Source organism: Muscardinus avellanarius (genome assembly GCF_963383645.1).
Source record: "Muscardinus avellanarius genome assembly, chromosome: 22".
NCBI classification, from domain to species: Eukaryota; Metazoa; Chordata; class Mammalia; order Rodentia; family Gliridae; genus Muscardinus; species Muscardinus avellanarius.
In genome coordinates, this window is record NC_137808.1 from 10,534,789 (window position 1) to 10,561,840 (window position 27,052).

The following is a 27,052-nucleotide window of genomic DNA, read 5'->3' on the forward strand; positions in this document are numbered from 1 at the left end:
CGGCCGCGATTCCGCCCGCGCACGCGCCCTGGGCCCCCGGCGCGCCGGCTCCGCGCACGCGCCCCGGGCCCCCGGCGGCGGGCGCGAGGACGGCGGAGGGGAGCGTGCGCGCGGTGACGTGCGGGCGCCATGTTGGAGGGCTGGTGGTAGCGGCTCGGGGAGGTGCTCGCTCCGTCGGCCTCGCTGTCTGGCTCGCTCGCCCCGGCTCCCTGCGGGGCGGCCCCGGTCGCGGCGTGCGGGAGTGCGAGGAGGGCGGGGGGCGGGGAGCGGCGCGCCGGTGCCCGGGGGCCCGCGGCGGGAGGCGGCGGCGGCGGCGGCGGCGGCGGCGGCGGCGAGGACTCCGGGGCGCCATGGACGTCGAGCGGCTGCAGGAGGCGCTGAGAGGTGGGGGTCGCGGCGCGCGCTGCCCGGCTCGGGCGCCGGCTGGCGGCGCGGGGGGAGCGGCGGGGCCGGGGCGCGGGCGCCGGCGGCTTTGTGTCGGGGCGCGGGCGGGGGAGGGGCCGGCCGGCGGCGCGGGGCCCTGGGAGTGGGGGCGCCGGGAGCCCCCGGGTCCCGGGCGTTGTGGGGAGGGGGCCGGGCAGGCTTCCCCAGATGAACACCTTGCGGGGCCCGGCCCGGCCCGGGGATTTAATCTCAGTCGCGTTCCCGGATGAGCCTGGCGCCTCTGCCCCCCCTCGCCCCCCACACTTGAGAACACTGCGTGAAGGTTAGTTGGTGGAGAAGTTGAGTGCCCCCTTTAGGAGGGCTCATTTCTATTGGTTTGTGTATGGGGGATACTGGGGGTTGGACACGGGGGCGGTCTACCCCGAGCTGTACCCCTCGCCTTTTGGATTTATTTATTTATTTTTTACTCGAGACAGGGTGTAAATTGCTGAGGTTGGCCTCAAACCTGGGATCATCCTGTCTCAGCCTCCCAAGTACTGGGATTACAGGCGGGTGTCACCACACTCGGACCTTTAGGTGGATTCTTAACTCTCCAGTGCCGTTTTGTTTTGGTTTCTGTTTTTAATAACTTGCTGCTTAATACGGGGGGAGGATTGGGAATAAACTTTGAAGGACATTTAAGAAGCGCTGATAACAGTTCTTTTCTTATCTAGATTTTGAGAAGAGGGGGAAAAAGGAAGTTTGTCCTGTCCTGGATCAGTTTCTCTGTCACGTAGCCAAGACTGGAGAAACAATGTGAGTTGAAAACATGTTTTTCGGTTTGTTTTACTCCCATTTATCATTCAGAAATGCTTCCGGGGAGAAAAAAAAGTCTGCTTTGGGAGAATTGAGAAATTATCTGCTTTAATTGGAGACATCCTGGTTATTTGAAGAATGTAGTAAGTGTATGTTCTTTATTTTTAATTCATTCTGTGTATGCGTTAGTTTTTTTTTCCCCCCTGTGCTTTGGCATTCTTAGAGAGCTTATTAGCCTGAAAGCACCAGAACACGGAAAAATTGCCTACTCCATTATAACTCTTTTTCGCCATAACAGATTTATTCCTATTATTTTGTGGCTTTGATTCTGTTTCAGTCTTTTGTTATTTTCTCATCCTGTTCTATATTCAACCTTTTGTTGTCATATTTATGTATGTGGGTGTTTGAAGGGTAATTTCTACTCATTGTCTTGAGGACTCAAGCTGATTATCTGACAGATTCCAGATGCTAAAGTTTTGACTGTCCTGTAAACTTTTCTAGGATAATTTGTTACATATGCTCAGCATTTTAGTAGGCTTGTTTCCAAATGCTGTGAATCTGAAACTGAGAAAGTGCTAGCTATTTTCAAAAGGAAGATTCTAGTTTATTCTATTACAGTTTCTGTGGAAAAAGATTTTTTGGGGGGAGGGTCCTGGGGATGGAACCCAGAGTCATTCTACCTCTGAATTATACTCTCAGTCCTATTTTTTATTTATTTTGAAACAGGGTCTCACTAAGTTGCAGAGGGCCTAAGTAGCCGAGGCTGGCCACAAACCTGCAAGCCTGTCTCATCCTCCCAAGTACTGGATTATGAGCATCTGCTGTTTTTGTTTTGGGATTGAACTCATAGGCATTCTACTTCTGAGCTACACCCCAGCCGATTTTATTTATTTTTATTTTTGTTTCCGGTACTGGGGATAAAACCCATGGATATTCTACCTCCAAGCCACACCCCCAGCCCTATTTTCTATTCTTTCTATTTTGAAACAGGTTCTCACTGAGTTGCAAAGGGCCTCACTAAGTAGCTGAGGCTGTCTGCGAACTGTGATCCCCGTCTCAGCCTCCGAAATGCTGGGATTACAAGCGTGCGTCACCACGCCTGGCTCGATTTTATTTTCTATTTTGAAACAGGATCTCCCTAAGTTGCTAAGACCGGTCTCCAATTCATAATCATCCTGTCTCAGCCTTTCAAGTACTGTGAATATAAGCACATATATATGAGTTGTTATCACTCTCTGGCCAAGTTAATTTGTATAGGACAGTACATCTTTGGCATCTTCTTTATAGTCTTGGGTGTGGTCAGGATAGAGAAAATTTTCTTTGGGTTTAGGATTAGTAGGTACAAGGCTGCAATCTTAGTAATTTTTGTCTTTATTATCCAGTGTTTTACACTGTTTGCTTATGGTCATAGTCTAACCTAGTATATCCTAATTTTAGAGAGAAAAAAACCTCTTAATCAGTAGTGTATGACTTAATGGTCATGTATACAAATTAAACCTCAGTGTTTCATTAAAATATGCTAGTTTTATTTAGTCTTATATTTTTGCTAATTATATTTTAAAAATGGCACCTTTTTTAAAAAAGTGTTTTTGATCTATCAGTTATACTTTTTGTGTGTGTTTGTGTAGTACTGGGGATAAAATCCAGAGACATTCTGCCTCTGAACTACATTTCAGTTTTTTATTTATTTATTTATTTATTTATTTATTTATTGGAACAAGGTCTCACTAAGTTGCTGAGGGCCTTGCTAAGTTGCTGAGGCTGACTATGAACCTGTGATCTTCCTGTCTTAGCCCCAAGTACAAGGATTACTTGTGGGTGGTGCCATGCCTGGCTTTGATTATATCTTTTCTAGAACATCTCGATTTTAAGAAATTTTCATATGAATAAACCTAAAAATGACTAGAAGCTGTTTTTTAGTACTAAATTCTTTTTTTTTGGGGGGGTGGTACTGGGGATGGGACCCAGGGGCCTTCTACCTTTGGGCTACACTCCCAGACCTATTTTATATTTTATTTGAAGGCTGGGTTCAGACCTGTGTGATCCTCCTGTCTTAGCCTCCCAAGCGAGGGGATTGCGAGCGCGGCCACCACGTCCGGCTCAGTACTAAATTCTTAATATGTAAATGCTTAAATTGGTGCTGTTCTCTTGAATTGCTGGTTGATTTAAACATTTCTTCATAGAGTATCAGAAGTATTTTATGGTCAGAAGTTTTTTTATCCATGAGATTATCAAACTGTTTAGAGATGATTACTTTTTTGTGTGTGGTACTGGGGGTGAAACCCAGGATCATTCTACTTCTGGGCTTCTCCCTTAGTCTTTTTTTTTTTTTTTTTTTTTTCCCCAAACAAGCTCTTCCTGAGTTTGTGAGAGGATCGCAAAGTTGCTAAGTCTGGCTTAAACAGGTGATCCCCCTGTCTCAACCTCCCAAGTTACTGGGATTACAGGCTTATGCTTCCATGCCTAGCTGCACATCAATATTTTAAACTTAGTTTCCTTTTTTTGTGTGTGTTAATGGAGTTTTTTTTTTATTTTTTGTTTTTTATTTATTTATTTTTTTTGCGGTACTGGGGATGGAACCCAGGGGCATTCTACCACCAAGCTAAATCTCCAGCCCTTTTATTTTATTCTTTATTTTGAAACAGGGTCTCACTGAGTTGCAAAGAGCCTCATTAAGTAGCTGAGGCTGTCCTCGAACCACGATCCTCCTGTCTCAGCCTCCCAAGCAAGGGGATTACAAGTGTGCGCCACTATACCTGGCGGTAATGGAGGATTTTTTTTCCTGTGGTACTGGGGATGGGACCAGGGGCATTCTACCTCCAAGCTACACCCCAGCCCTATTTTTTATTCTTTATTTTGAAATAGGGTCTCACTGAGTTGCAAAGGGCCTCACTAAATAGCTGAGGCTGTTCGTGAACCTGATCCTGTCTCAGCTTCCCAAATGCTGGGATTACAAGTGTGCACCACCACATCTGGCTAAAACTTAGTTTCTATCAATAAAAGATTAAAAAAAAAACTTAGTTTCCCAGGTCTATACAAACTGCCTTCCCTTTTTTGATAAAGCACATTACCTATAAATGTGTAAATAGTTGAAAGTTTCTGAAAGATAGCTTTAAAAATATCCTGTCTTGCTGGATCACCAAGTATGTGGGAAAATTATCTGATTTTGGTTTTTTTTGGACACTTATTTTATCCTGATAAAGAACTTGAAGTCCCCTCTTCCTCATCCTATATTAGGTATTTGCATATCTATTAAAACTATTTTGTGAGCCCAGCGCAGTGGCACACCCTTGTAATCCCAGCATTCTGGAGGCTGAGACCTGGAGGATCACCTTTTGCGGACAGCCTCAGCTACTTAGTGAGGCCCTCTGCAACTCAGACCCGGTTTCAAAATAAAGAATAAAAAATTGGGCAGGGGTGTAGCTCAGAGGTCAAATGCCCCTGGGTTCCATCCCCAGACCCGCAAAAAAAAAAAAAAAATCCAACTATTTTGTGTTGAAATTAATGTTTTTATTCTAATGTTTAATTGCCTATGAAAATTAGTTTTTCTTTTGTCATTCAAACAGCCGGTATTTAGCCGTTGATTTTTTATTTTATTTTATGGTGGTGGGATTGAAGCTAGGACACGGATATTTTTCAGGGTGCTGGAGATTGAACTTGGGAACTTTTAAATGCTGGGCAAATGCGTTTCAACTGAGCTGTATCCATCCTGATTTCTCAGTACAAACACAGGCATGGGTTAATTTTCTTTTTTATGAGCTGGAGATTGAACTCAGGGACATTCTACCTTCAAATTAAACCAAAACCCATTTTATTTTTAAAATTTTATTTCTTATTTTTCTAAGTTGTTGGGACTGGCCTTGAACCTATATAATTCTCTCAGCCTTTCAAGTAGTGGAAGCACAGGTGGATGGCACCTTGCCAGGCCATGCCTTAACTTGTTTTTTTGTGGTGCTGGGGATGGAACCCAGTGGCATTCTACCTCTGAATGAAACAGGGTCTTACTGAGTGGCAGAGGGCCTCACTGAATAGCATTGGCCGTGAACCTGGGTCCTCCTTTCTCACACCCCAAGTGCTGGGATTACAAGTGTGTGTTACCACACTTGGCTTTGTGCCTTAACTTTTGATGATGAAATTTGCGCTATCTTTCGTTTATGTCGAAAGCAAGCTTTGTCTTATGTAAAGATTGTAACAGAGGAATAAAAATATGAAAAACAGTTAAGATCACTAGGGTATTTTAGGGTGGGAGGTGGGTTGAGATAAGAATTCTGTAGTTTTGACCCATTTTATTTTCATTGATAGTGGACAGCAAGAAAACATTAACAAGTTTGTGAAACTTTGTTTTTAAATGAAAATTTGTAACAGGCCCTGCTTCCCTTGTTCTTCCTTCCCTCTGGGGATTGATCCTAGGGGCATTCTACCTTGGAGCTATACCCCCAGTCCTACTTTATTTTTATTTTTAAACAGGGTCTAAGTTGTGGCTGACCTCAAACCTACACTTCTCCTGTCTCACCCTCCCAAATACTGGGATTGCAGGCATGTACTGCCATCCTGGCTTTTCTTTATTTATTTATTTATTTATTTATTTATTTATTTATTTATTTATTTTGTGGTACTGGGGATGGAACCCAGGGGCATTCTACCTCTGAGCAACACCTCCATCCCTAATTTTTTATTCTTTATTTTTCAAATAGGGTTTCACTGAGTTGCAAAGGGCCTAAGTAACTGAGGCTGTCCATGAATCGTGATCTTCCAGTCTCACCCTCCCAAATGTTGGGATTACAAGCATGCGTCACCACGCCCAGCTTGTTTTTTTTTGTTGTTTTGAAAAAAAAATTTATGCTTAAGTTTTTAGCTTTGAAGAGATTTTAGAATTATAATGTATAGACTTTTTGTGTTTTTTATTTTTTATTTAAGAATTTTTTTAAGTGTAGACTTTTACAGAGTTAAAGGTGGTAGGAAAATTAAAGAGCATTGAAACTTTATCTTGCTTGTCTATTACAACTACCTATAAACATGTAACATAGGAAGTCAGGAAAGATAGCAGGACACAGGGTATAAACTATTAGGAAGGGGTGCTGCATATGTGTATAGCCAAACAAAATAGTTGTTTCTGACCAAAAATGATTTCAGTTGCTGGGTGTGGTGGTGCATGCTTGTCATTCCCAGCATTCGAGAGATTGAAATAGGAGGATCGCAGTTCACGGACAGCCTCAGCTACTTAGGCCCTTTGTAACTCAGTGAGACCCTGTTTCAAATAAAGAATAAAAATTAGGGCTGGGGGTGGAGCTCTGAGAATGCCCCTAGGTTCCATCTGTAGTACTGCAAAAAAAAAAAAAAAAAAAAAAAAATAAATGAAATGTTTTCTGTTGAAAAGATTACTTTATCTTGAAAATGGGACATTTTCACTAGTTGTCTTGGCGGTTCATGCCTGTGATTTTTTAAAAATTTATTTTGTTATTATTTATTTATTTTTGTGGTACTGAGGGTGGAACCCAGAGGCTTTCTACCTCCAAGCTATACTCCCAGACCTATTTTATATTTTATTTGGAAACAGGGTGTCACTAGGTTGCTGAGATCCTCACTAAGTAGCTGAGGCTGGCTTCGAACCTGTGCGATCCTCCTGTCTCAGCCTCCCAAAATCAGGGATTACAAGCATGCGCCTCCACGCCCGGCTTCATCCCTGTAATTCTAATACTTTGAAGGCCGAGGCAGGAATATCACAGGTTCAAAACAAGCCTTAACAACTTGGTGAAGCTGTCAGGAATTTAGCAAGACCCTCTTTCCAAAAGGGGGGAGGGCTGGGGTGTAGCTTGGAGGTACACTGCCATTGGGTTCAATTTTCAGTACCACAAGGGAAAAAAGGGAGACATTTGCAAGTCTTGTTTTTCTGAAAGTAATACGGTTTCTAATAATACTAAATATATATGCGTTGAATAAATAGATGGTGGATTTCATTTATGAATTAAATGGACTTTCACTCTTGAAACCAGGGAGCTGGACATGGTGCCCCATACTGGTAATCCTAGTACTTGGGAGGCAGAGACTGGAGGATTGAAGGTTCAGGGACAGGCACGGCAATTTAGTGGGGCTCTCAGCAACCTAGTGAGACCCTTTCCAAATAAAAGCACTCTGAGGATGTAGCTTGGAGGTAGAATGTGTCTGGGTTTAATTTCTACAACACACACACACACACTCTCAAAAAAAAAAAAAAAAAGACAGGGTATTCTACAACTGGATTATACCTTCACCCTTTGTACTTTTTATTTTGAAAAAGTTTTTGCTAAGTTGCCATGCTGGGCCTGAAAACTTCTATCCTCCCATCTCAGCTTTCTAAGTACTGGGATTATAGGTGTGTGCCACCATGCCCAGCTCACTTACCCTTTAGGCGGTTAGATAGTCTTCCACTTGGCCAGTGGGGCCCCTTCTCAGGGGGCTCCAGAGCCTTTTGACATGATGAGCAATGTTAGGTAGCGTCCTTGTTTTCTGCTCTTAGTATGTTCCAGGCTCAGTGCTTGCTGTAGACCTGGCATCAGCCCTTTTTGAAGAAGCCCTGCCTTTTAGTGGGAAGTGGTGTTGAAGACTGTAATCTGGGTGCTAGATATGCTTATTATTATTGAATTGGTGGTTACTGAATTGGTGGTGTTTTTCAGCCTCTTCAGTGGACACAGCTAGATAAAATGATTTATTAAGACTTGCAGCTCGAAATCAGAACTAGAGTCTTTTTCCACACACAAAATTCCTACTCCCTGGGCACACAAATAGTGGGATTAGAATACCCCATAATTACTATATATAAAACATACCTGAGAAATTGTAAGATTAATAGTTTTAAGCTGGGTGTGGTAGCACATGCTTGTAATCCCAGTACTTGGGAGGCTGAGACAGGAGGACTGCAGGTTCATGGCCAGCCTCAGCCTACCTAGTGAGGTACTCCACAACTTAGTGAGATCCTGTTTGAAAATAAAGAATAAAAAATAGGGCTTGGGGTGTAGCTTGGAGGTAGAAAGCCCGTGGGTTAAATTCCCAGTACCATACACACACACACATACACACACACACAAAGAATAATAGTCTGGCTGGGTGTGGTGGTGTATGACTGTAATCAGTACTTGGGAGTCAGAGACAGGAGGATTAAGGATTGAGGTCAGCCTCAGCAATTTGGTGAGAACCTATTTCAAAATTAACAAAATGCGGCTGGTAGCTCAGATGTAGCACACCCCCGGATTTAATCCCCGGTACTACACACCCACATACAATACTGTGTTGTTTACACTGATAAAATTCATAGGGACATTTTTCTTTTTACCTCAGTTCACCCAATCCCTAGTCCCCATTTTTATAAAGTAGTTATATCTACAGAATGTGAGCAAATTCTGTAACCTAACTTGTAGATGTCTGATTTAGTTTAGTTTTACAGTAGCTGTGCATATCCAATGCTCACAGCAGTTCTTCTACCGTGTCTCTAGGTGGTTTGGTCATCTGAAGCTCAACTTTCTATTGGGTTGTTGTTATTTTTGCAGCACTAGGGATTAAACCAGGACCTCTTGGCAGCTAGGCAAGTACTTTCTTGATTTATATCCTGGCCTCTTGGGATCTCCTGACAGGGTGCATGGAATTTAGCTCCTGAGTTTGTGTGTGTGTCCTCTTTGTTGTCTCTGCCCTCTATTCTTGAGATCACTTTGTCTAGTAATAAGATCTTTGGTTTACATTTTCTATCTTTGAATATTTTAACATGTTACTTCTGTTGTTTCAAATCTTTCTGTTAAATTCGGTCATAATCTTATACTTTTAAAAACCTTACAAACCATCTATTCTTTTGTGTGGGGTTGGGGTGGGGTGGGGATGGACCCAGGGAGATTTCTACCTCTGAGCTGCATTCCCAGCCTGTTTTTTTATTGGGAAAGAGTCTAAGTTACTGAGGCTGGCTTTGTGAACCTTTGATCCTTCTGTCTCAGCCTCCCAAGTACTGGGGTTACAGGTGTGCACCACCAGGTCTGGGTACCACCTGTCCGTCCGTCCTTCCTTCCTTCATTTTTTTTTTTTTTTTTTTGCAGGTCTGGGGATGGAACCCAGAGGCATTTGTCCTCTGAGCTACACCCCCTGCCCAATTTTTTATTCTTTATTTTGAAACAGGGTCTCACTGAGTTGCAGAGGGCCTCACTAAGTAGCTAAGGCTGTCCGCGAACCGCGATCCTCCGGTCTCAGCTTCCCGAATGCTGGGGTTATAAGGTGCACCACCACGCCCGCTCTGTTCTTTATTTTGATTCCTAAATTTGAAGTACAGTGACTCCCTGCTGCATTTTTAAAAATTTATTACTGTATCTTTAAATAAAAAAATTTAAAAGTCAGTGTTGTTCATTTTGTGTCAGTATAGTCTCAAATAGGTAGCATGTTTCAATATATTTCCAAATTGTTAAAATTTTAAGGAAATTGAGACCTGAAATCATTCATCCTTCCATCCCTCCTCTTTCTCTTGTGCTGGGGATTGAACCCAGGGACATTCTACCCTGAACTTCATCTCCATCCCTTATTGTGTTCATTTTAAATAAGGTCTCTAGGTTGCTGAGGCTGGCCTCAGCCTGCCAAGAACCGAGATTACCCAAAAAAAAAAAAGGAATTGGGATTACTGGCAGGCTCAGCTGTTGTTGTCTTTCAGAGACTCCTGTTCTTATGTTGATTTTTTTTTTTTTTTTGGTACTAATGTCTGAATCTCAGAGGTGTTCTACAACTCTAACCTATACTCCTGGCCACCTTTAGTAACGAGTCCCTTTAAAGTAGGTTCTTGAACCTGTGATCCTGGTGTCTCAGCCTCCCAAGTACTGAGGATACAGGCATGCACCAGCACACTGGCCTCCTGAATCTTCTTTGCTTTTCTTCAGTACCTGTCATTGCTGAGGTATAACATACTTTGTACACTGAGAACAGTTTCCAGTTTTTGACATCCACATTCATGCAACCATCACCACGGTTAGGATGGTGATGTGCGTGGTACTCCTTGTGTCTCCTAGAGCCCCTCAGAAATCTTCCAGTGCACACTCCTTTCCCTCAGGACTCTCATTGAGCCTGCATAGTCTGGAATTTTGTTTGAATGAAACAATACATAGGAATTCTTTGGCTTTTTTTTTTTAACCTAATTATTTTTGAGATTGGTACATCATATTGTGGGTATCAACAAATTATTTCTATTTCTTTTCTTTTTTTTTTTTTTTTTTTTAGGTGGTACTGGGGTTCCTGGAAGCCCTTCTACCTCCGGGCTACACTCCCAGACCTATTTTTACATTTTATATTTGGAAACAGGGTCTCCTAAGCCAGCGCGCGCAGCTGGCTTCGAACCTGCGCGATCCTCCTGTCTCTGCCTCCCAAGCGCGGGGATTACAAGCGTGCGCCACTACGCCCGGCTTCTATTTCTTTTCTTTTGGGTACTAGGGATTGAACTCAGGGGCATTCTTCCTTTTAAGCTACACCTTCAGCTCTTCCTTTCTTATTTTTTATTTTGAAATGGAGTCTTGCTAGGTTGCTAACTGAGGCTGTTTCTTGAACCTGTGGTTTTCCATTTTCAACCTCCCAGATATTGAGATTACAGGTGTGTACCACCATACTTCATTCCTATCTGTGTCTCAATAATAGGCATTTTATGGATATGCCAGTTTTTATACATTCACTATTTGATTGGCATTAAGATTTTTTCTTTTGTAAATGTACAGCTTCTGTGAATATTTGTGTACTTGTCTTTATGAATGCATAATATTCTCTTTCCTCTTGAAAGAGAACATTTTCTGGTTTTTTTTTTTTTTTGGTGCAGGGGATTGAACCCAGAGACATTCTACCTCTGAATTACACTCCCAGCCTTTTTTTATTTCGTATTTTATATTTTGACAGTTTTTTCATATTCAGATTTTTGTGAAGACAAATGGAATATAGTTAAACAAGTACACATATAGTTTACAAAAACAAATTTAAGTGTGAAATTATAAATCGCAACAACAAAAAGTGTATCATGCAGTTTGCCAGGAAATCATCAGATGATAGATTAAAAAAAAACAAAAAACACTCTAGGTCTCTAGGTTCCTGAGGCTGTCCTTGAAACTGTGATCCTCCAACCTCCCAAGTACCTGGATTATAGGTGTGTGTCATGGCATGGCCCAGTTTCCTTCAAGACTTTGTGATATGTTCTGCTCATTTGCTTATCTTCCCTACTCTCCCATCTTCCCTCCCTTTTTTTCTTGCACAGTACTGGAGATTGAACCCAGAGGCATTCTCCCTCCAAGCTACACCCCAGCCCAATTTTTTTTTTTTTTTTTAAATTTTGAAACAGGGTCTCACTCGGTTGTGGAGGGCCTCACTAGGCTGAGGCTGGACACAAACCTGCGATCTTCCTGTCTCAGCCTCCCAAGTACTGGGATTACAAGCCCATGCCACCATGTCCCGCAGAAAGACGTTATTTTGAGGAACCATGCTGTTGTATGGCGTATTTTCACCATTCCCGTCAATATGCAGGGGAGTCCATTTTCTCTACATCTCTCAGGTCTTGTTATTTTTTGTCGTTTGGAGGATAATGGATGTGAAGTGATACTTCTTGGTTTTGGTTTGTTTGCCTGAGATTAGTGATGCTGAACATCTTTTCCTGAGTGTCTTTATGTCGAAATGTCTTCAAGTACTTTGCCCGTTTTTAAGTTGTCTTTTTGTTCTTGAATTGTAGAAGTTCTTCCTGTATTTAGGACGTTAGTCCATTATTTGATAAGGATTTGTCAGTATCCCTTCATGCCTCTTCTATTGATGGTGGCCTTTGAAAAAATGTTTTTGATTTTGATATAGTTGAACTTCCCTGATTGTTTTGTTGCTGATGCTTTGGTGTCACTCCAGTATCTTTTGTAGCAAGTTCAGAATATCTTGAGAATGTATCAGCAACCTTCAAAACTCATGGTGAAAAATAAAAATCCCCAGACTTTAATTTTGGGCTTGGAAGTGTAAATTTTTTCTTTTTGGAGGTACTGGGGATGGAACCCAAGGGGCATTCTACCTCTGAGTTACACCCTAGTCCTATATATATTTTATTCTTTATTTTGAAATAGGATCTCACCGAGTTGCATAGGGCCTCACCAAGTAGTAACTGAGGCTGTCCACGAACCATGATCCTCCTGTCTCAGCCTCCCAAATGCTGGGGTTACAAGCCAGCTCCCCCACACCCGGCAGAAGTTTAAATTTTATCATCAGTGGCACATATTGTCAGTGTCTCTCAAAATGACAGGCTTGCTTCGCTGATTTTTGGGAAAATACCCGCCCCTTGTGCTGGTCTGAGTAAGCATTGTTGGTGGCAGTCCTTTCAGCTGGAAGTGGTGTTCTCTGAACAAGGCAGGCAGTTCACCTGGCACTAGTGTTGAAGGGTTTGTCCTCCTGGCCCCATTCTATGTTGACATGCAGTAGACGTCCGTTGTGTGCATTTCTGTTTTTGTTACATAAAATACCAAAAAAGTATATATCAATGAAGTTAGCAGTTTGATTTTGCTATTTCAAGAGAAACTGCCTTTTCCCCTCTCGCATTTGGTAGGTGACCATGATGCTGTTCACTCAACTTGTTGATACTGTCTTGCCTTGAGCTAACTTGCTGTCCTCGCCCCACCACCTTCCTGCCATCGGTTCAGTGATGTGTCTCTTGCACTCGTTCTGAAAACTGCTGTCCTAGTGTTCTCAGGGTTGCTCGATGGTGTGGGAGACCCCTAGACCAGCAGCGCTCCCCTTGCTTTGTGGAGTTGTTGGTGTGTAAGAGGTCGGCCTGTGGTCGGCCTCCAGTGTCAGCTGTCTGCTTGGGGTAGTGGTCGACCGTCCTGACTTTCAACTCTTGAAACTTAGGCTGTTCATACAGGTATCATAGTAAATTTCCACATACATACATACATACATACATACATATTTTATAAAAACTGTTAAAAAAGGGTAAAAACTGTTAATATTCAGTGAATAGATAGCAGAAATACATTATTATACACTTTTCCTATGTCAGGTAGTTGGGTACCAATGATGTGTTTCCTTGTAAATGACAAAAGAGCCTCAAAATATTACTGCAAAGAAACAAAATCGGAGAAAGTCAAGCTTATTTTGTTGTTTAACATTTAAAAAGATTCTTGACTAATCCATGTCAGTATTGTACCTTGGGTGTTCAGAGATTTATTTTATTATTGGCTCTGGGAATTGAATCCAGGGACATTCTATTTCCAAGTTACACCTTTACCCTTAAAATTTTGAAAAAGGGTTGCTGAGGCTGGTCTTGAACCCTCAGTCCTTCTGTCTCAGTCTCCCAAGTCCTGAAATTCCAGCTAGGCTTTGTCATACCTGGTTGGATGTAAGAGATTCGTGATTTTTTTTTTTTTTTTTATCATTTCTGAACGTGTTAAGAGGAGCAGTAATCTCCCTTCTGAGATTTATTATGAAGGGTAGAGTTAAAATTAAATATTTTTAAGATAGGAAAAGAGAGACCTAGCACTTGTAGGCTTTCAGCTTCAGGTTGTTATTTTAAAGGTTTTAGCCAAGAGATTGTGTACTTTGTGTGGGTCCGGGAAGTTGAGGCAGTTGTTGGAGCCCATGACTGAATGGTGCGTGCTCCTGAACGAGGACGTTACCACGAATGCATCTTAAGCTTCTTAGCATTGCTGCCTTTCTGTTGTGTGTATTCGTGTTCAAGAATTGTAAAGCCACATGAAATTACATCTTCGTATTTAATTTTTTGCTTATAGGATTCAGTGGTCCCAGTTTAAAGGCTATTTTATTTTCAAACTGGAGAAAGTGATGGATGATTTCAGAACTTCAGCTCCTGAACCAAGAGGTCCTCCCAACCCTAACGTCGAATATATTCCTTTTGATGAAATGAAGGAAAGAATACTGAAAATTGTCACTGGATTTAATGGGTATGCACCTAGTACTGTTTTAAAGCTTCAATTTTTAGTAGAACTTAGATTTTTCTTTTAGTTTTTATATGTCTGGTTCCTTGTTAATTGTTTTATTAGAACAGGTTTTGTGTTTCTAGTGAACAAATAGTACTTACTGACTTCTAGGTTTCAAGTATTTGAAATATTTATAGCCTTTCAACATTCAGATTTCAAATAGGTATGACAGTGGACTCATTTTTGAGGAAATATTTTAATGTTTTCTTTCCTGTTGCATATTTTGTATGATAAATCTTTCTATATTGTATAGAACAGCAAATCATTAAGATAAGCTACATTTCTTTGAAAATGAAAAATACCAATATATGAAAGTATTCTACTGAGTTTTTATTTAGAAGTTTTGAGTCCCAGTTCCTCCCAATAAGTAACATTTTTTTAGTTCTTTGTAAAACACTAAAAACACCAAAATGACACACAATAAAATAAAAATGATCCTTTAAAAACGTTGCTGTGCCTCATATTCTGTCATTCTCAGTTTTTTTGGCTTAAGGATGTTTGTTATTCGATTTTTTTTTTATTGAAGAAAAGTATTTGTGAAGTTGAATTGTGCAGCATTTTGCTGGGTATTAACAATGTAGGGTGTGGAATGGCAGTATTAAAATAACGAACTGTGTTTATGCTAATCATAGATTCATATTTAAAAGCAGTTTTTATTTGAAGGGGCTTCTGTTGTGTTTTTAGGTTATATAAGTGGCCTGAGTCACGTGAGTTGGAAACCAGATAGTGTGCTATTTGTCAAATGGTTTTGAGTTTTAGGAATTTTGCTTCAAATAACAGGTGATTACGCATTGGCCTTGGGCTTGTTGCTAAGACAGACTTAGGGGAGGTGTCACAGCTCTGTCTTTGAGGTTCCTCACCCCGCTTTCCGTGGGGCTCTGCGATGGGAAGGAGACTTGCTCTCATTGTACCCTATTGTCCTGTTCAAATTACTTTAGCATATATTTCCTTCTCTGTTTCTGTTAAAACTGCTTTTTAAAAAGACTGAAGAAGCTATATGTAGTAAAGTTTGGTGTGTAAGATGTACAATTGAACTGTGTTCAAGAAAAGAATTTTCTTATCAGGTACTTGTAAATAGTACACACATAGACACGTGGAAGTAAAGTATAGTGACTTTTTTGGTAAATTATGTCCCATGGAAAAAGAAAAAGTTATGGTGAAATAAATCAGATTTTACCACTGCTTTGTAAATATTAAGCTAATTTACTTGTCATTCTGAAAAAGAAATAGCGAATTTTTGATTCCATCAAATTAAGTTGTATTAGATGCAAATATGTAGGTTATTAGCTAAGTCTAAATATTTGTAATTTCTTAGCTCTAAAATAGGCAGTTTATGTACTTCAGAAAATTACTTGAACTATCAATAAATGCCTAAGTATACTTAAATATAATTGCTTTTAAAATGGTTTGCATCCTTCAACCATGAGTATTTTAAACTTAATTTTTAATTAGATTTTTCAGAGCGACATCTCATAGATCATTTAATCAGACAAAGTCTAAGTCTTGGTGATAAGAGTAAACATTTTCATTTTATATTTGTCCTGTTTTGGCCAGTATTCTGTTGATTTGTTAAAAATGTGTCTGTGGTCTTTTCAATTTTATTTTCATGCTTTGAATATGTACAAATTAATTTTAAAGGCTAACTAAGAAGCATTTTTTTCCCAAGTCAGTTTGAGAGTATCTTTTCTAGTATGCCTCTTCCTCTATTTGTAGGTTGTCTTTTAAATTACAAAAGTCAGTGTATGTTCATATTTTTAAAGATCCCCAAAAGGATATATAGAGAGTGTAGTCAAATCATGTTATATGCTTATTTTCTTTGACAAGAATTTTGATGTGACTGCATTATTCATTTGCTTCTGTCCCTGTTGGTGGGTGTTTATTTTCTGGTTGTTTAGAGCAGTGATTGTAGAACGTGTGTTGTTATCTGCCGTGTATTCAACATATGTATATAGATGCTTTCTATATTTCATATTAATGTAATTGCTAGGAAATAGCATGTACACAATTTTTTAACTTATCAGTATTGTAAAATCTACTTCACAAAGTGTTCATATATGCTTTGATGTGTATTTTTAAATGTAAACATTGTCATTTGTTTTTTTATCTTGTTTTTCTTATTGGTAAGTTTTATTGTTTCATTATTGCTCTTAATTTGTAAAGGCTCTATATTAAATGCTTCATAGTATTTTGCAACAAAAAGCCCATCAAGTTTCCAGAATTAGTATGTTGTCAGAATATTACTTTTTCTTCTCTCCATCCGTGAGTGCGTGAGGTCCTGAATCCGGGGTAGCCGTCCTTTCCACGTGGGGCCTTGGAGCAGCAGCGAGTGCCTGGACTGTGTGAGTCCTCCAGCAGCCAGAGAAAGATGGAAGGGAGGAAATGTCTGCTCAGTAGGACATGACCTCAAACCTGCAATCCTCTGGTCTAACCTAATAGAGTATTGGGATTATTGGGTAGGTGCCACCAGGATTGGCTTTTCTAAAGTTATTTATTTATCCCTATTCCCCACTGTGTGGTACTGGGGTTTGAACCCAGGGGTATTCTACCTCTGTCCTACACCCCCAATCCTTTTGAAACAGGGTCTTGCTAAGTTTCCAGGTTTGACTCAAACCTGCTATCCTCCTGTCTCAGCTTCCCACGCACTCGGAATACAGATGTGTGCCACCAGAACCTGTAAGAGAAGTTAGTTTTTCCTTAAATAATTTAGTTCAGGTCATACTACTTTAAAAAAAAGAGAGCAGAAAACACACACACACACACACACACACACACACACACACACACACACACACACACACACACACCCTAAAAGTGAATGGCTCTTTGGCTTTTTTTTTTTTTTTTCCCGGTACTGAGGATGGAACCCAGGAGCATTCTACCTCTGAGATACGTCCCCAGCCTTATTTTTTATTCTTTAAATGAATCTGTCTGATTTTATGGTCATCTGTAGCTTTGTACTCTGATGATTCCCTTTGTGATATTTTCTATTTCTTTATGTTTGTGGAAACTTGCTTTTTATAACAAAATGGTAAAATAGCATTCTGTTTACTTTAGAACCTGAATGTGATTTGCATTTTGGTGTGCCTTCTTTCTAGTTTAATTTCTTTGCACAGAGTCAGATATTTTTGTAACTTTATGGTCAGACATTTTAACAGATGAAAGTAAATGTTAGTGCATATTTTAAGATAAAAATATAATTAGGAATGGTTGTGTGTGTGTGTTGCAATACTCCCAGCTCCTTTTATTTGGAAACGGGTATTGCTAAGTTGATGTGAATCTCACTGAGTTGCTGCGGCTGGCTTTGAACCTGCAATTTTTGTTTTCAGCCTCCCAAGTCTGGGATTGTAAGTGTGTGTGACCAGGCTTGGCTAGGAATGGTCTTTTAAGGGTTTAGGCTTATTTAATTATCTTTGTGTGGTTGTGAGAGCCTTACTAAATTGTTGAGGCTGGCCCAGAGCCTGTGATCTTCTGTCTCGGCTTCCCAAGTAGTGGAATCATAGGTGTGTGCCACCACAACTGGCTTGTAAAGTTAGTTTGTTTATTCCTCCTTTCCCTAGTGGTACTGGGGGTTGAACCCAGGGCCATTCTACCTTTGGTCTACACCTCTATCTTTTTATAATGTGTTGTACCTGGTACCCAGGGACATTGTGCCTCTAAGCTCCACTCCCAGCCCAATTTTTTATTCTTTATTTTGAAACAGGGCTTCACTAAGTTTATCTTACTGTAAATAATACTGGGATTACAGGTATATGCCAGCATTGCCTGGTAGAGTTATTTATTTTACAATAATATCTTTATTAATGAACATCCTTTCCCTAGTCTCCACCACAGTTAAGGGTACTAGTTAATTCTTTTCTTTGAGGATGAGTGGCATGCATGTTTTAAGCCCCTCCCCCCATTTTTGCTGTTGATTCTTTATTGTGATTTTATTAGAAAAAGCCGTAGCATTTTCATGAGGTAGAATAAATGTTTGTAGGCTGTACATGGTGATTGCAAATTCAAGGCTAGCCCCAGTAAGTTGGCAAGACCCTGTTTCAAAAAAATAAAGTAGTTCTGAGATAGAAACCCCACCCCCAGCTTCAGTTCCCAGCCTGTCCCTCCTCCCAGGGGAAAAAAAAGAGTAAATGTTTGTGTGCCGTGTCTATTAGAAGAGTAAGAAATCAAACCTTTTGTGTGGCTATACCAGATTTTTATATTGGTTTATGTAGTTTATTGTAGGTGTTTTCTTGAAGACCTACCACAAATGAACTGTTCCTGGGCTTGTGCTCACTGGCCTGGCATACAGTTCCTGTCTCCACAGCACTGTCTACACATTGTATGTGCGTCTGTTACTGCAGTTGGTGACAGTTCTGTCTGCTCTGCTGTAGAACAAGCATGGGTGTGTAGTCGACAGTAGACATTCATATTTATGGAATGGGCTAAAAGATGCAAACCGGATATAGAAGCCTTTCAGGGCTTATGTTAATATTCCTGCAAGATGCTTGTATTTACAAACGATGGTTATGTTTTAGCCTGCCACGGGAGAAAGAGTATTGTGTAGCATTTTAGTGCCATCTGTCGGATACTTGGTAAAATACTCTAAAAGCTTCAGAAAGTATCCTAAGCGTGTACATTTTTTAATTTTAATTTTAATTTTAATTTTTATTTTTTGTGGTACTGGGGGTGGAACCCAGAGGCTTTCTACTTCCAGGCTATACTCCCATACCTATATTCTATTTATTTGGAAACAGGGTCTAAGTTGCTGAAAGCCTCACAAAGTAGCTGAGGCTGGCTTCAAACCTGTGCAATCTTCCTGTCTCAGCCTCCCAAGTGCTGGGATTACAAGCGTGTGCCACCACGCCCGGCTAAATTTGTTTTATCATAGGCTGACATGGTGTTTAATTCCTGCCCTGAATACTGGTGTCAGTATTCACCAGCATGTACCGTATTAACAATTGGCTATAGTTTGCAAGCATTACTCAAGATTAGTCAAAACGTTTAGGGAGCAAAACAGGAAGTTTAAAAATATTCATATGTTAAGGGAACCTACTAGTTTTCTTTCCTTCCTTCCTTCCTTCCTTTTCTTCTCTTTCTTTCTTTCTCTACTGTGGATGGAACCCAGGGGCTTTCTACCTCTGGGGTTCACTCCCAGACCTATCTTTATAGTTTATTAAAAACAGGGTTTCACTAAGTTGCTGAGAGCATCACTAAGTAGCTGAGGCTGGCTTCAAACCTGTGCGATCCTTTCTCAGCCTCCCAGGCGCAGAGATTACAAGCGTGTGCCACCACGCCCGGCAGGAACCTACTGGTTTTAGGTGTGGGAAGAATTTTAGTTGGAAAAATGCATGACTAGTGGACAGTATTTAAGTATTTGTCAGTTAAGTACTGCTTGAATACCTAAATACTTGGTATCTCAAATAATATCTTTTTCGGTACTAGAGATTGAACCCAGGGGCCCTCTACCTCCAAGCTATGCCTGTAGCCCTTTTGTTTTTAGTTTTTTACTTTTTGTTTTGTTACAAGGTCCTGTTAAATTGCTCAGAGTGACCTTGGTCCTGCTGACCCCTCTCTGTCTCTCAAGTACCAAGTACAGGCATGCACCACCAAGCCTGGCTAATGTGTACACTTTTAATTATACTATTACTATGGGTAATTAGTGAGAATAGCTTAGGTGTGGTGTTACTTGTGTTTAAAGTTTGAAGAGCCATGAGGTGGAAGGAGGGGTAAGGTGCAGGTGTGCATCAGTAATATTTGTCCTTCCTGATCCTGCATTATGTATTTATGTATGTAGACAAATTATATATTCAGCATACTAGAATATGTGCAGATGATGCCCTGCCTTTGAGAAGCTCGCAGTCAGGTATGAGCAAGGACAGATGATGGAGAATGTGATGTTGTCGCTTGCATCTTGGATGTGGTGAAGTCGCTGCTCTGGTGTTAGGTTTCTGGCTGCCTGCGGTGGCTCATAGGGCGGGGCCGGCTGAGAGTGTGTCCTGTGGTTGCTAGCGCTGCTGCTGCTGTGCTGCTTTCCATTTTAGAAGACGCCTCCGCTCAACAGCGCACCTCACTGAAGTAGATTTCAAAAGTAAGGAAAAGAGTATTTTCAGAAACCCAGAGGAATTTCCTATGATGGTCATGATGAGCATTAAAGAAGTTCTGTATTTCTAGTTGCTCCTGAATATTTGTGGTGTCTGGGAAACATTTCATCTTTGATTTTATGCCCTTTGATTTGGCAGAAATAGAGTTTTCTCACTTTTAGGTTTGGATGCTAATTGAGTAGAGATTGATTCTTGGACTTTACCATATAACTAAATCATTTGTTTTTACATCCTTTAAACGCTTCCAAGGTTTATTGCAAATCTTATTCTATCCTAATTACTTGTGCTAAACACTAGGAGCCGTATGCAGTTTCCCAGTGAGGCCGCTCAAGCACCTATGGCTCTGTTCTCCATGCATGTGTGCATGCATGTGTGTGGCACAGCCATGAAACAGAGGTCTGGGGTCGAGTCCTGCCATTCAGGCACCGGCTGCTTCCCCCGTGCCCAACTTGGGTGCTGTGCCCAGTTGTCAGTGAAAGGTAAAGAGTGTCACAGGTGTGTACTGTTAATTTGGGGCTGAGTAATTCACCGTATAAGGGTCAGCCGACTTGTACGGCAGGCACTGAAGTTGAAGTCTGCTGTTTGTCGTCTTAAGCTCAGTTTGTTGTATCTTGTCTTTGTTGCTTTGTTCTGCTGTAATTCTGATGGATGCTAATAGTTACGAGAGCTCATACTTTGTTTATAAAATGACTTGTTCCAATTTATGTTTTGCTGTGATATGTGAAAATTGCATTCTGGTCAAAGTACTTGGCAGATATCACAATAAGGTTTTTAACAAAACTTGATGTTTTTGTATATTCTGTCAGGTGAAATGTGTAAATTGTTTATAAAATTGTAAAATGGGACAGAATGGCATTTAAAATCCCTTTTTATCGATATAATTTGTTTTATTCTACCCCAAAATAAAATCATTTATAGTTTGTCAGACATTGTAAAGAAATGTGCCTGTGCAGCTGAGTAGTTGAAGTTTCTGTATGTAAATAAATACAGTTTGTTATGTTTGCCTCACTTGTAAACTTAAAGTTTAATGATCAAGGTTTAGAATATTAGTTTTTTCTAATCAGTTTTGAAGTATTCTGTTAATTTTAGATGTTCTTTATTGCTTCTTAGAGCAAGGAAAGCTTTTTCTTGCCAAATAAAAAGTCAGGTATACTTACTGTCTTGTCTGTTTTTAAATTATTCATCCATTCATTTCCCCTTTGTAGCATCGTTCTGTAGCTGAACAAGTGGGTGACTCAGAGCTTTGCTTGCCAAGATAAGAGTGCTCCTTCCTTCAGGTGACTAATGACCTCAGTCTGTACAACTGTATTCTTTTGCAGTATCCCTTTTACAATTCAGCGACTATGTGAATTGCTAACAGATCCAAGGAGAAACTATACAGGAACAGACAAATTCCTCAGAGGAGTAGAAAAGGTATTTATCTTATTATGGGAATTGCACTAATCTGAGATCTAATAGACTTCAAGAAAGAGCATTGGGTAAGGTGTATTTCCAGCCATGTGCAGTTGTAGATGCCTGTAGTCCCAGCACTTGGGAAGCTACGAAGGACTGCAGGTTTGAGGCTAGCAAGTGGTAACTTAGACTCTGTTTCAAAATTAAAAATAATAGTAAAGAAAGGGGTTGGGGGTGTAGTTTAGAGGTAGAATGGCCCTGGGTTCTGTCCCTAGCAGCACCACCCACCCCCACAAACTATTTCAGGCACCTTTTCTTGAAATGAGGTTTGTTAGCTTTTAATTACCATTAGCTTTTCCAAAATAGTTTTTCAAATTATGTTTTATGTTTCAGAGAGAGATTTATAGGAGGGGGAGATAAAGGATTGAGGGGATCTATTCTTGTGTGTGTGTATGTGACACTGGGATTTGAACCCAGGGGCATTCTGCCTTCATGCTACACTCCCAGCCCTATTTTTTATTCTGAAACAGAGTCTCACTAAGTTGTAGAGAGTCTAAGTAGCTGAGGCTGGCCACGAACCTGCCATCCTCCTGTCTCAGCCTCCCCAAGTACTGGGATTACAGGGGTGCACCACCACACTGGCTTGAGGTGATCATTTGATGCTTGGGGAAAGAAAGCATCTTATTGTGTCCTGGATATTCATAGTATATATAAACATATTAAAGGTTCTAGGAAGTTGTACAGTTTATTTGTTAGGCTTTAAAGAGTTTTGTTTACTCATGGAAATCTGGAGTTCAGAGGTATTCAACTTTGGAAACTTGCTGGTGCAGAGCATTGAGTTTTAACTCAGAGGTATCAGGTCAGATTTCTGATGAGACAGGGCGTTGGTAAGGAAAAAACAGTCTGGAAAAAGGAAACAACTTGATAAGTAGGTGGTGTTTGAGGGGAGAAGGAAGCAGTTGACTTGGTTGTGAAAAAGAACCCATGTGGAGACGAGGTTGGACCTGTGAGTCGCTCATTCTCATCTTGAGGTTCTCATTCACAATCACTGTATTTTGCCCTGGGGACTGGAATCTAGAACCATTGTGGTTGAGAATAGTTCTAGGGCCTTACGGGACTCGAGTGTTTTCATGGAGCCTTTATGCTCTTAATTAAGGTATTCAGTGGGTAAGAAACAGCAGTGGTTTCTCTGCACTTGCTTTCCAGTTCAGGGACCTTTATTATAATTCCATTTTGGATATTTTTGGATGAAGAGGTCATATGTTACAATAACCATAGCATGACCTTGCCCTCAGATCAAGGCCATAGCGCTTCATGATTGTATGACTTTGGACCAGTTACCTAACTTCTCCTAATTTTTTTTTTTTTTTTTTTTTTTTTGGTACTGGGGGGTGGAACCCAGGGGCTTTCTACCTCTGGGCTATACCCTCAGCCCTATTTTATAATTTATTTGGAAACAGGGTCTCACTAAGTTGCTGAGATTCTCACTAAGCCGAGGCTGGCTTCGAACCTGTGCAGTCCTCTTATCTCATGGATCCTCTTAGCTCTGGAATTCCAAGCGTGCGCCACCATGTCTGGCTAAATCTCTTAACTTTTCTATAAAATTTGGATAATGAAATGGGACTGTGAGGAGGGGGTATTAAATACAAAACGCTTTAATTTTTTTTCCCCCTGTACTGGGAATTGAACCCAGGGGCATGTTTATTGTTTTACCAGTTTTCATTTAACCATTTATTTTCCTTTATTAGCAAAACTGGAAGTTTGAGAATTTAACCCACTGGGGTGATTTTCAGAAAACAAAAAATGATTAAGCCTTTATGTTTTTAGTACTTTTCCTCATATTAAATCCCCCATTTTTTTTTTTTACAGAATGTGATGGTTGTTAGCTGTGTTTATCCTTCTTCAGAGTAAGTACAGAAGTTTTTTCTATTTCCGGTATATAATTTAGTTGTTATAGTATAATATGTTATTTCTAGTATATTCTTAGATAGCACTTTTCCATTTCATAAAGTAGAATATTATTGCTAATAATGCCTGTGTGCTTTTCTTGTAATGAGATTGGATTAAAGAGATTGGCGGTGTGGCGTGATTCTAACGCTGTTGCGTGCTGTTAGGCATCCCGAGCATGCTTTCTAGGGCACAGCTCCTAAGTTTGAGGCAGCTACTCAATGGCGTTCCTCTTCGTGATGCAAAAGCATTTTTGGTTGTCCTGATGTGTACAGTGAAGCAGGGCCTCATTTTAGGGCACATATTTTCAACCTTGGCCCTACTGACATGTGGATCAGATGATTCTTTGTTGTGGAGGGTTGTCCTGGGAATTGTAGGAGGTTTACTAGTGTCCCTGGGCTTTGCCTACCTCCTTCCTCCAACAAGCTAACACCTTCAGACTTTGTTCTCTGGGGATATAAAGGACAGGAAGAGGGGCTTACCTCCTTGAGAGCCATTGTTTGACTTGGAAGGTACTCCTTTCCTAGATAATAATAGTGAATTCAGATCTACCTGTGTCACTCAGTAAGATACAGTTCAAAAAGCTGCTTTTCTTCTGAATTAATATGTTTTCTTTTGCTGACAAACGTGAGATAATCTAAGAAACATAAGTGTAAAATCAAGTTTTGGTGACTAAACATTTTTCTACTCATTCGTGGGCATTTATATTATTCTCACAAAGTTTTTGTTTGGATCTTTATCACCAAAAAATTCTTTGGAGTCTCAAGATGATCACAATTAAAGTAACAGTATGTTATCTTCTCTTATAGGAAAAACAGTTCCAATAGCTTAAATCGAATGAATGGTGTTATGTTTCCTGGAAATTCACCAAGCTATACTGACAGGTGAGATTATTGACTTAATATCCAGCTGATTTGTGTTTTTCTGATTTTTAAATACAGGTGCAGGATACTTTTTATTTGATTTGGACAGCTTTTGGAGGAGATGGGATATTACACTGAACTAGTTTGATAAGGCATGGATTTAAAAGTGAAAATTAGAGTAATTATGTGACATGTTCATATACGCGTGCTTTGGGAGGGATAGCTCCTTACAAAATGGGAAGTGACGCTGATTCATCTTACGCAGGTCTAATGTGAATGGGCCAGGAACACCCAGGCCACTTAATCGGCCCAAGGTTTCTTTGTCAGGCCCGTTGACAACGAATGGTTTGCCTGAGAACACAGACAGCAAAGTGTCAAGCTCAACACAGAATGAAGACAAAACCCACAGGTTTGTATGTTTGTCATGTTAACTGCCCACAGGAAAGTTAGCTCCCAGGACCTGCTTGTTCACAGTGGAGAGTTAGTGTTTCACATCTGTGGAGTCAAGTGACTGAAGATAGAAATGCTTGAGAAACTAGGCATGGTGGCTCAAGCTGGCAATCCCAGTACTTAGGGAGGCTGAGACAGGAGGATCATGGGTCCGAGGACAGCCTCAGCAACTTAGCAGGACCCTGTTTTAAATTAAAAATAGTAACTATGTATGCAGTTAGAGGTCTCATAGCTTTACTACAACAAGTCTTCATACATGAACAGAAGGAAGCCTGGAGAAGGGCTGGATAAGCCTTCACATGGTGTTACTCAAGGGCACCTGCTGTTTTCCAGACAGGCAGAACTCTAGGCCCAGGGCGAGCCTCCAGGCTTTACCATGACCTCGCCGCCCGCTTTCCTCAGCTTTGCTCAGGACCACTGCCTGTCTAGGAGTTAGCCTGTCCTCATGTTGTCAGGTGCAGACAGGGTTTGTTTTTGTGGTGCTGAGGATTGAGCCCATGGGCTTCCTAGGAGCTAAACCTCTAGCTCAATTTTATTTTTAGTTGGAAACGTCTTGCTAGGTTGATGAATGTTTCTCCACTTGCTAAGGCTGTCCTTTAACCTGCAGTCCTCCTATCTCAGCCTCCCGTGCCCAACGGGGCAGGGTTTTAATGATTGTAGGAGTTACGGCTTTTATTTACAGCTTTAGTATAGCTGAAGGTGGACATAGAAGAGATAATGTGGGAGGATTATTTATATATGGTCTAAATCTTGGTGCATTTTATTTCTTCTTTTTGAAAGTAACTTGAAAAGAAAAGATCTTTTTAAGTAAAGGCAGTTCTGTGAAATTTCTCATTGTAGATTATAAAAAGCAAATCAGTTATTTCAAATCTTATGTATTACATCAAGGGAAAGCAGGCAGAGTTAGAGGACTGGAGTCTTCCACATGGAGAACCTCGAGTTTGAGTATAGAAGGTACTCTACTTCCTAGAGAGTTGTACAGAAAGGTCATGCACCTTGCTGTCGTGGGCTTAATGGGAACTACGCATGACATAGTTTAGGTTATACAGATATTACAGTTTAACTTTGATACAGATGAGAATGTAGAGGAAATGATTCTACTATTTTTTAAAAAACTTTGCAGTGACTCCCCAGCCTCTGACTCAGAAGTTTCCTCAGTGAGTCCCTTAAAAAATAAACACCCGGATGAAGATGCTGTGGAAGCCGAGGGGCGCGAGGTCAAGAGACTCAGGTTTGACAAGGAGGGTGCAGTCAGAGAAACGGCCAGTCAGACGGCGTCCAGTGAGAGTGCCTCGGGGCCAGAGGCAGAGGCAGAGGCGCCCACGGCTCAGGACAGAGACAGAGAAAGCAACTGTACTGGTCAGCACTGTACGGACGAGGAGGAGGACGAGGAGGACGAGGAGGAGGAAGGTATTCAGAGGCTCCCTGTACAGGGCAGAGAAGGAGCTCTTCCCATTCCTGTACTTCATTCCGTCCTTCCTCCCCCACCCCAAAAGAAGTTAATATAGAGGGACTTTTTTTTTTTTTTTGCGGGTCTGGGGATGGAACCCAGGGGCATTTGACCTCCGAGCTACACCCCCCTACCCTATTTTTTTATTCTTTATTTTGAAACCGGGTCTCACTAAGTTGCAGGGGGCCTCACTAAGTAGCAGAGGCTGTCCGCGATCCTCTGTGATCCTCCAGGTCTCAGTCTCCCGAATGCTGGGATTACAAGCGTGCGCCACCACGCCCGGCTTCATAGAGGGGCTCTTCTCTTGCCCTTGTATAGTGGTTGCTGAGTGTTAGGGGCTATGATTTCAATGGTGGATTAGGTTTCATGAGACTTAACTATGGTAGTATTTTGAAAATAAAACTTAACTACAACCACATTTGCTTCTTTTTAGAGTCTTTTATGACATCAAGAGAAGTCATCCCAGAAAGAAAAAATCAAGACAGAGAGTCAGATGAAGCCTTAACTGTGACTGAAGAGACTCCTGTGGGAAATGACCAGGTGGAGGGTTCTGACCTGTCTCATGCCGAGAAAGGTGCGCCTTCTGAGGGTGGTGGCAGTGCAGGCCCCGCCGGTAGTGGTTCTGACTGCCGTCACACAGAGGAGTTGGGAGGATCGAGCTCCAGGAAAACGGGAGAGGTTCTCTCCGAATCATCCATGGAAAACGACAGCGAACCCACAGAGCCCACAGAGGAGCCCATGGAGCAAGACTAG

The 27,052-nt window shown here is 41.1% G+C and overlaps 1 protein-coding gene across 3 annotated transcripts; it reads left to right on the forward strand.

Moving 5' to 3' along the window:
* Positions 1-350: 350 nt before the first annotated feature.
* Positions 351-27,052, forward strand: PPP4R2 (protein phosphatase 4 regulatory subunit 2; the record flags this gene model as incomplete). Of its 3 annotated transcripts, XM_080718106.1 has the most annotated exons (9): positions 351-384; positions 1,098-1,179; positions 13,914-14,084; positions 21,517-21,610; positions 23,459-23,496; positions 24,346-24,420; positions 24,665-24,808; positions 25,973-26,259; positions 26,733-27,052. In XM_080718106.1, 9 exons carry the CDS (start codon positions 351-353, stop codon positions 27,050-27,052), a joined length of 1,245 nt encoding a protein of 414 aa, XP_080574232.1. The 3 variants fall into 3 exon arrangements, with proteins under 3 accessions (XP_080574232.1, XP_080574233.1, XP_080574234.1); XM_080718107.1 differs by lacking the exon at positions 13,914-14,084; XM_080718108.1 differs by lacking the exons at positions 351-384; positions 1,098-1,179; positions 13,914-14,084; positions 21,517-21,610; positions 23,459-23,496 and having other exon boundaries at positions 24,378-24,420; positions 24,727-24,808.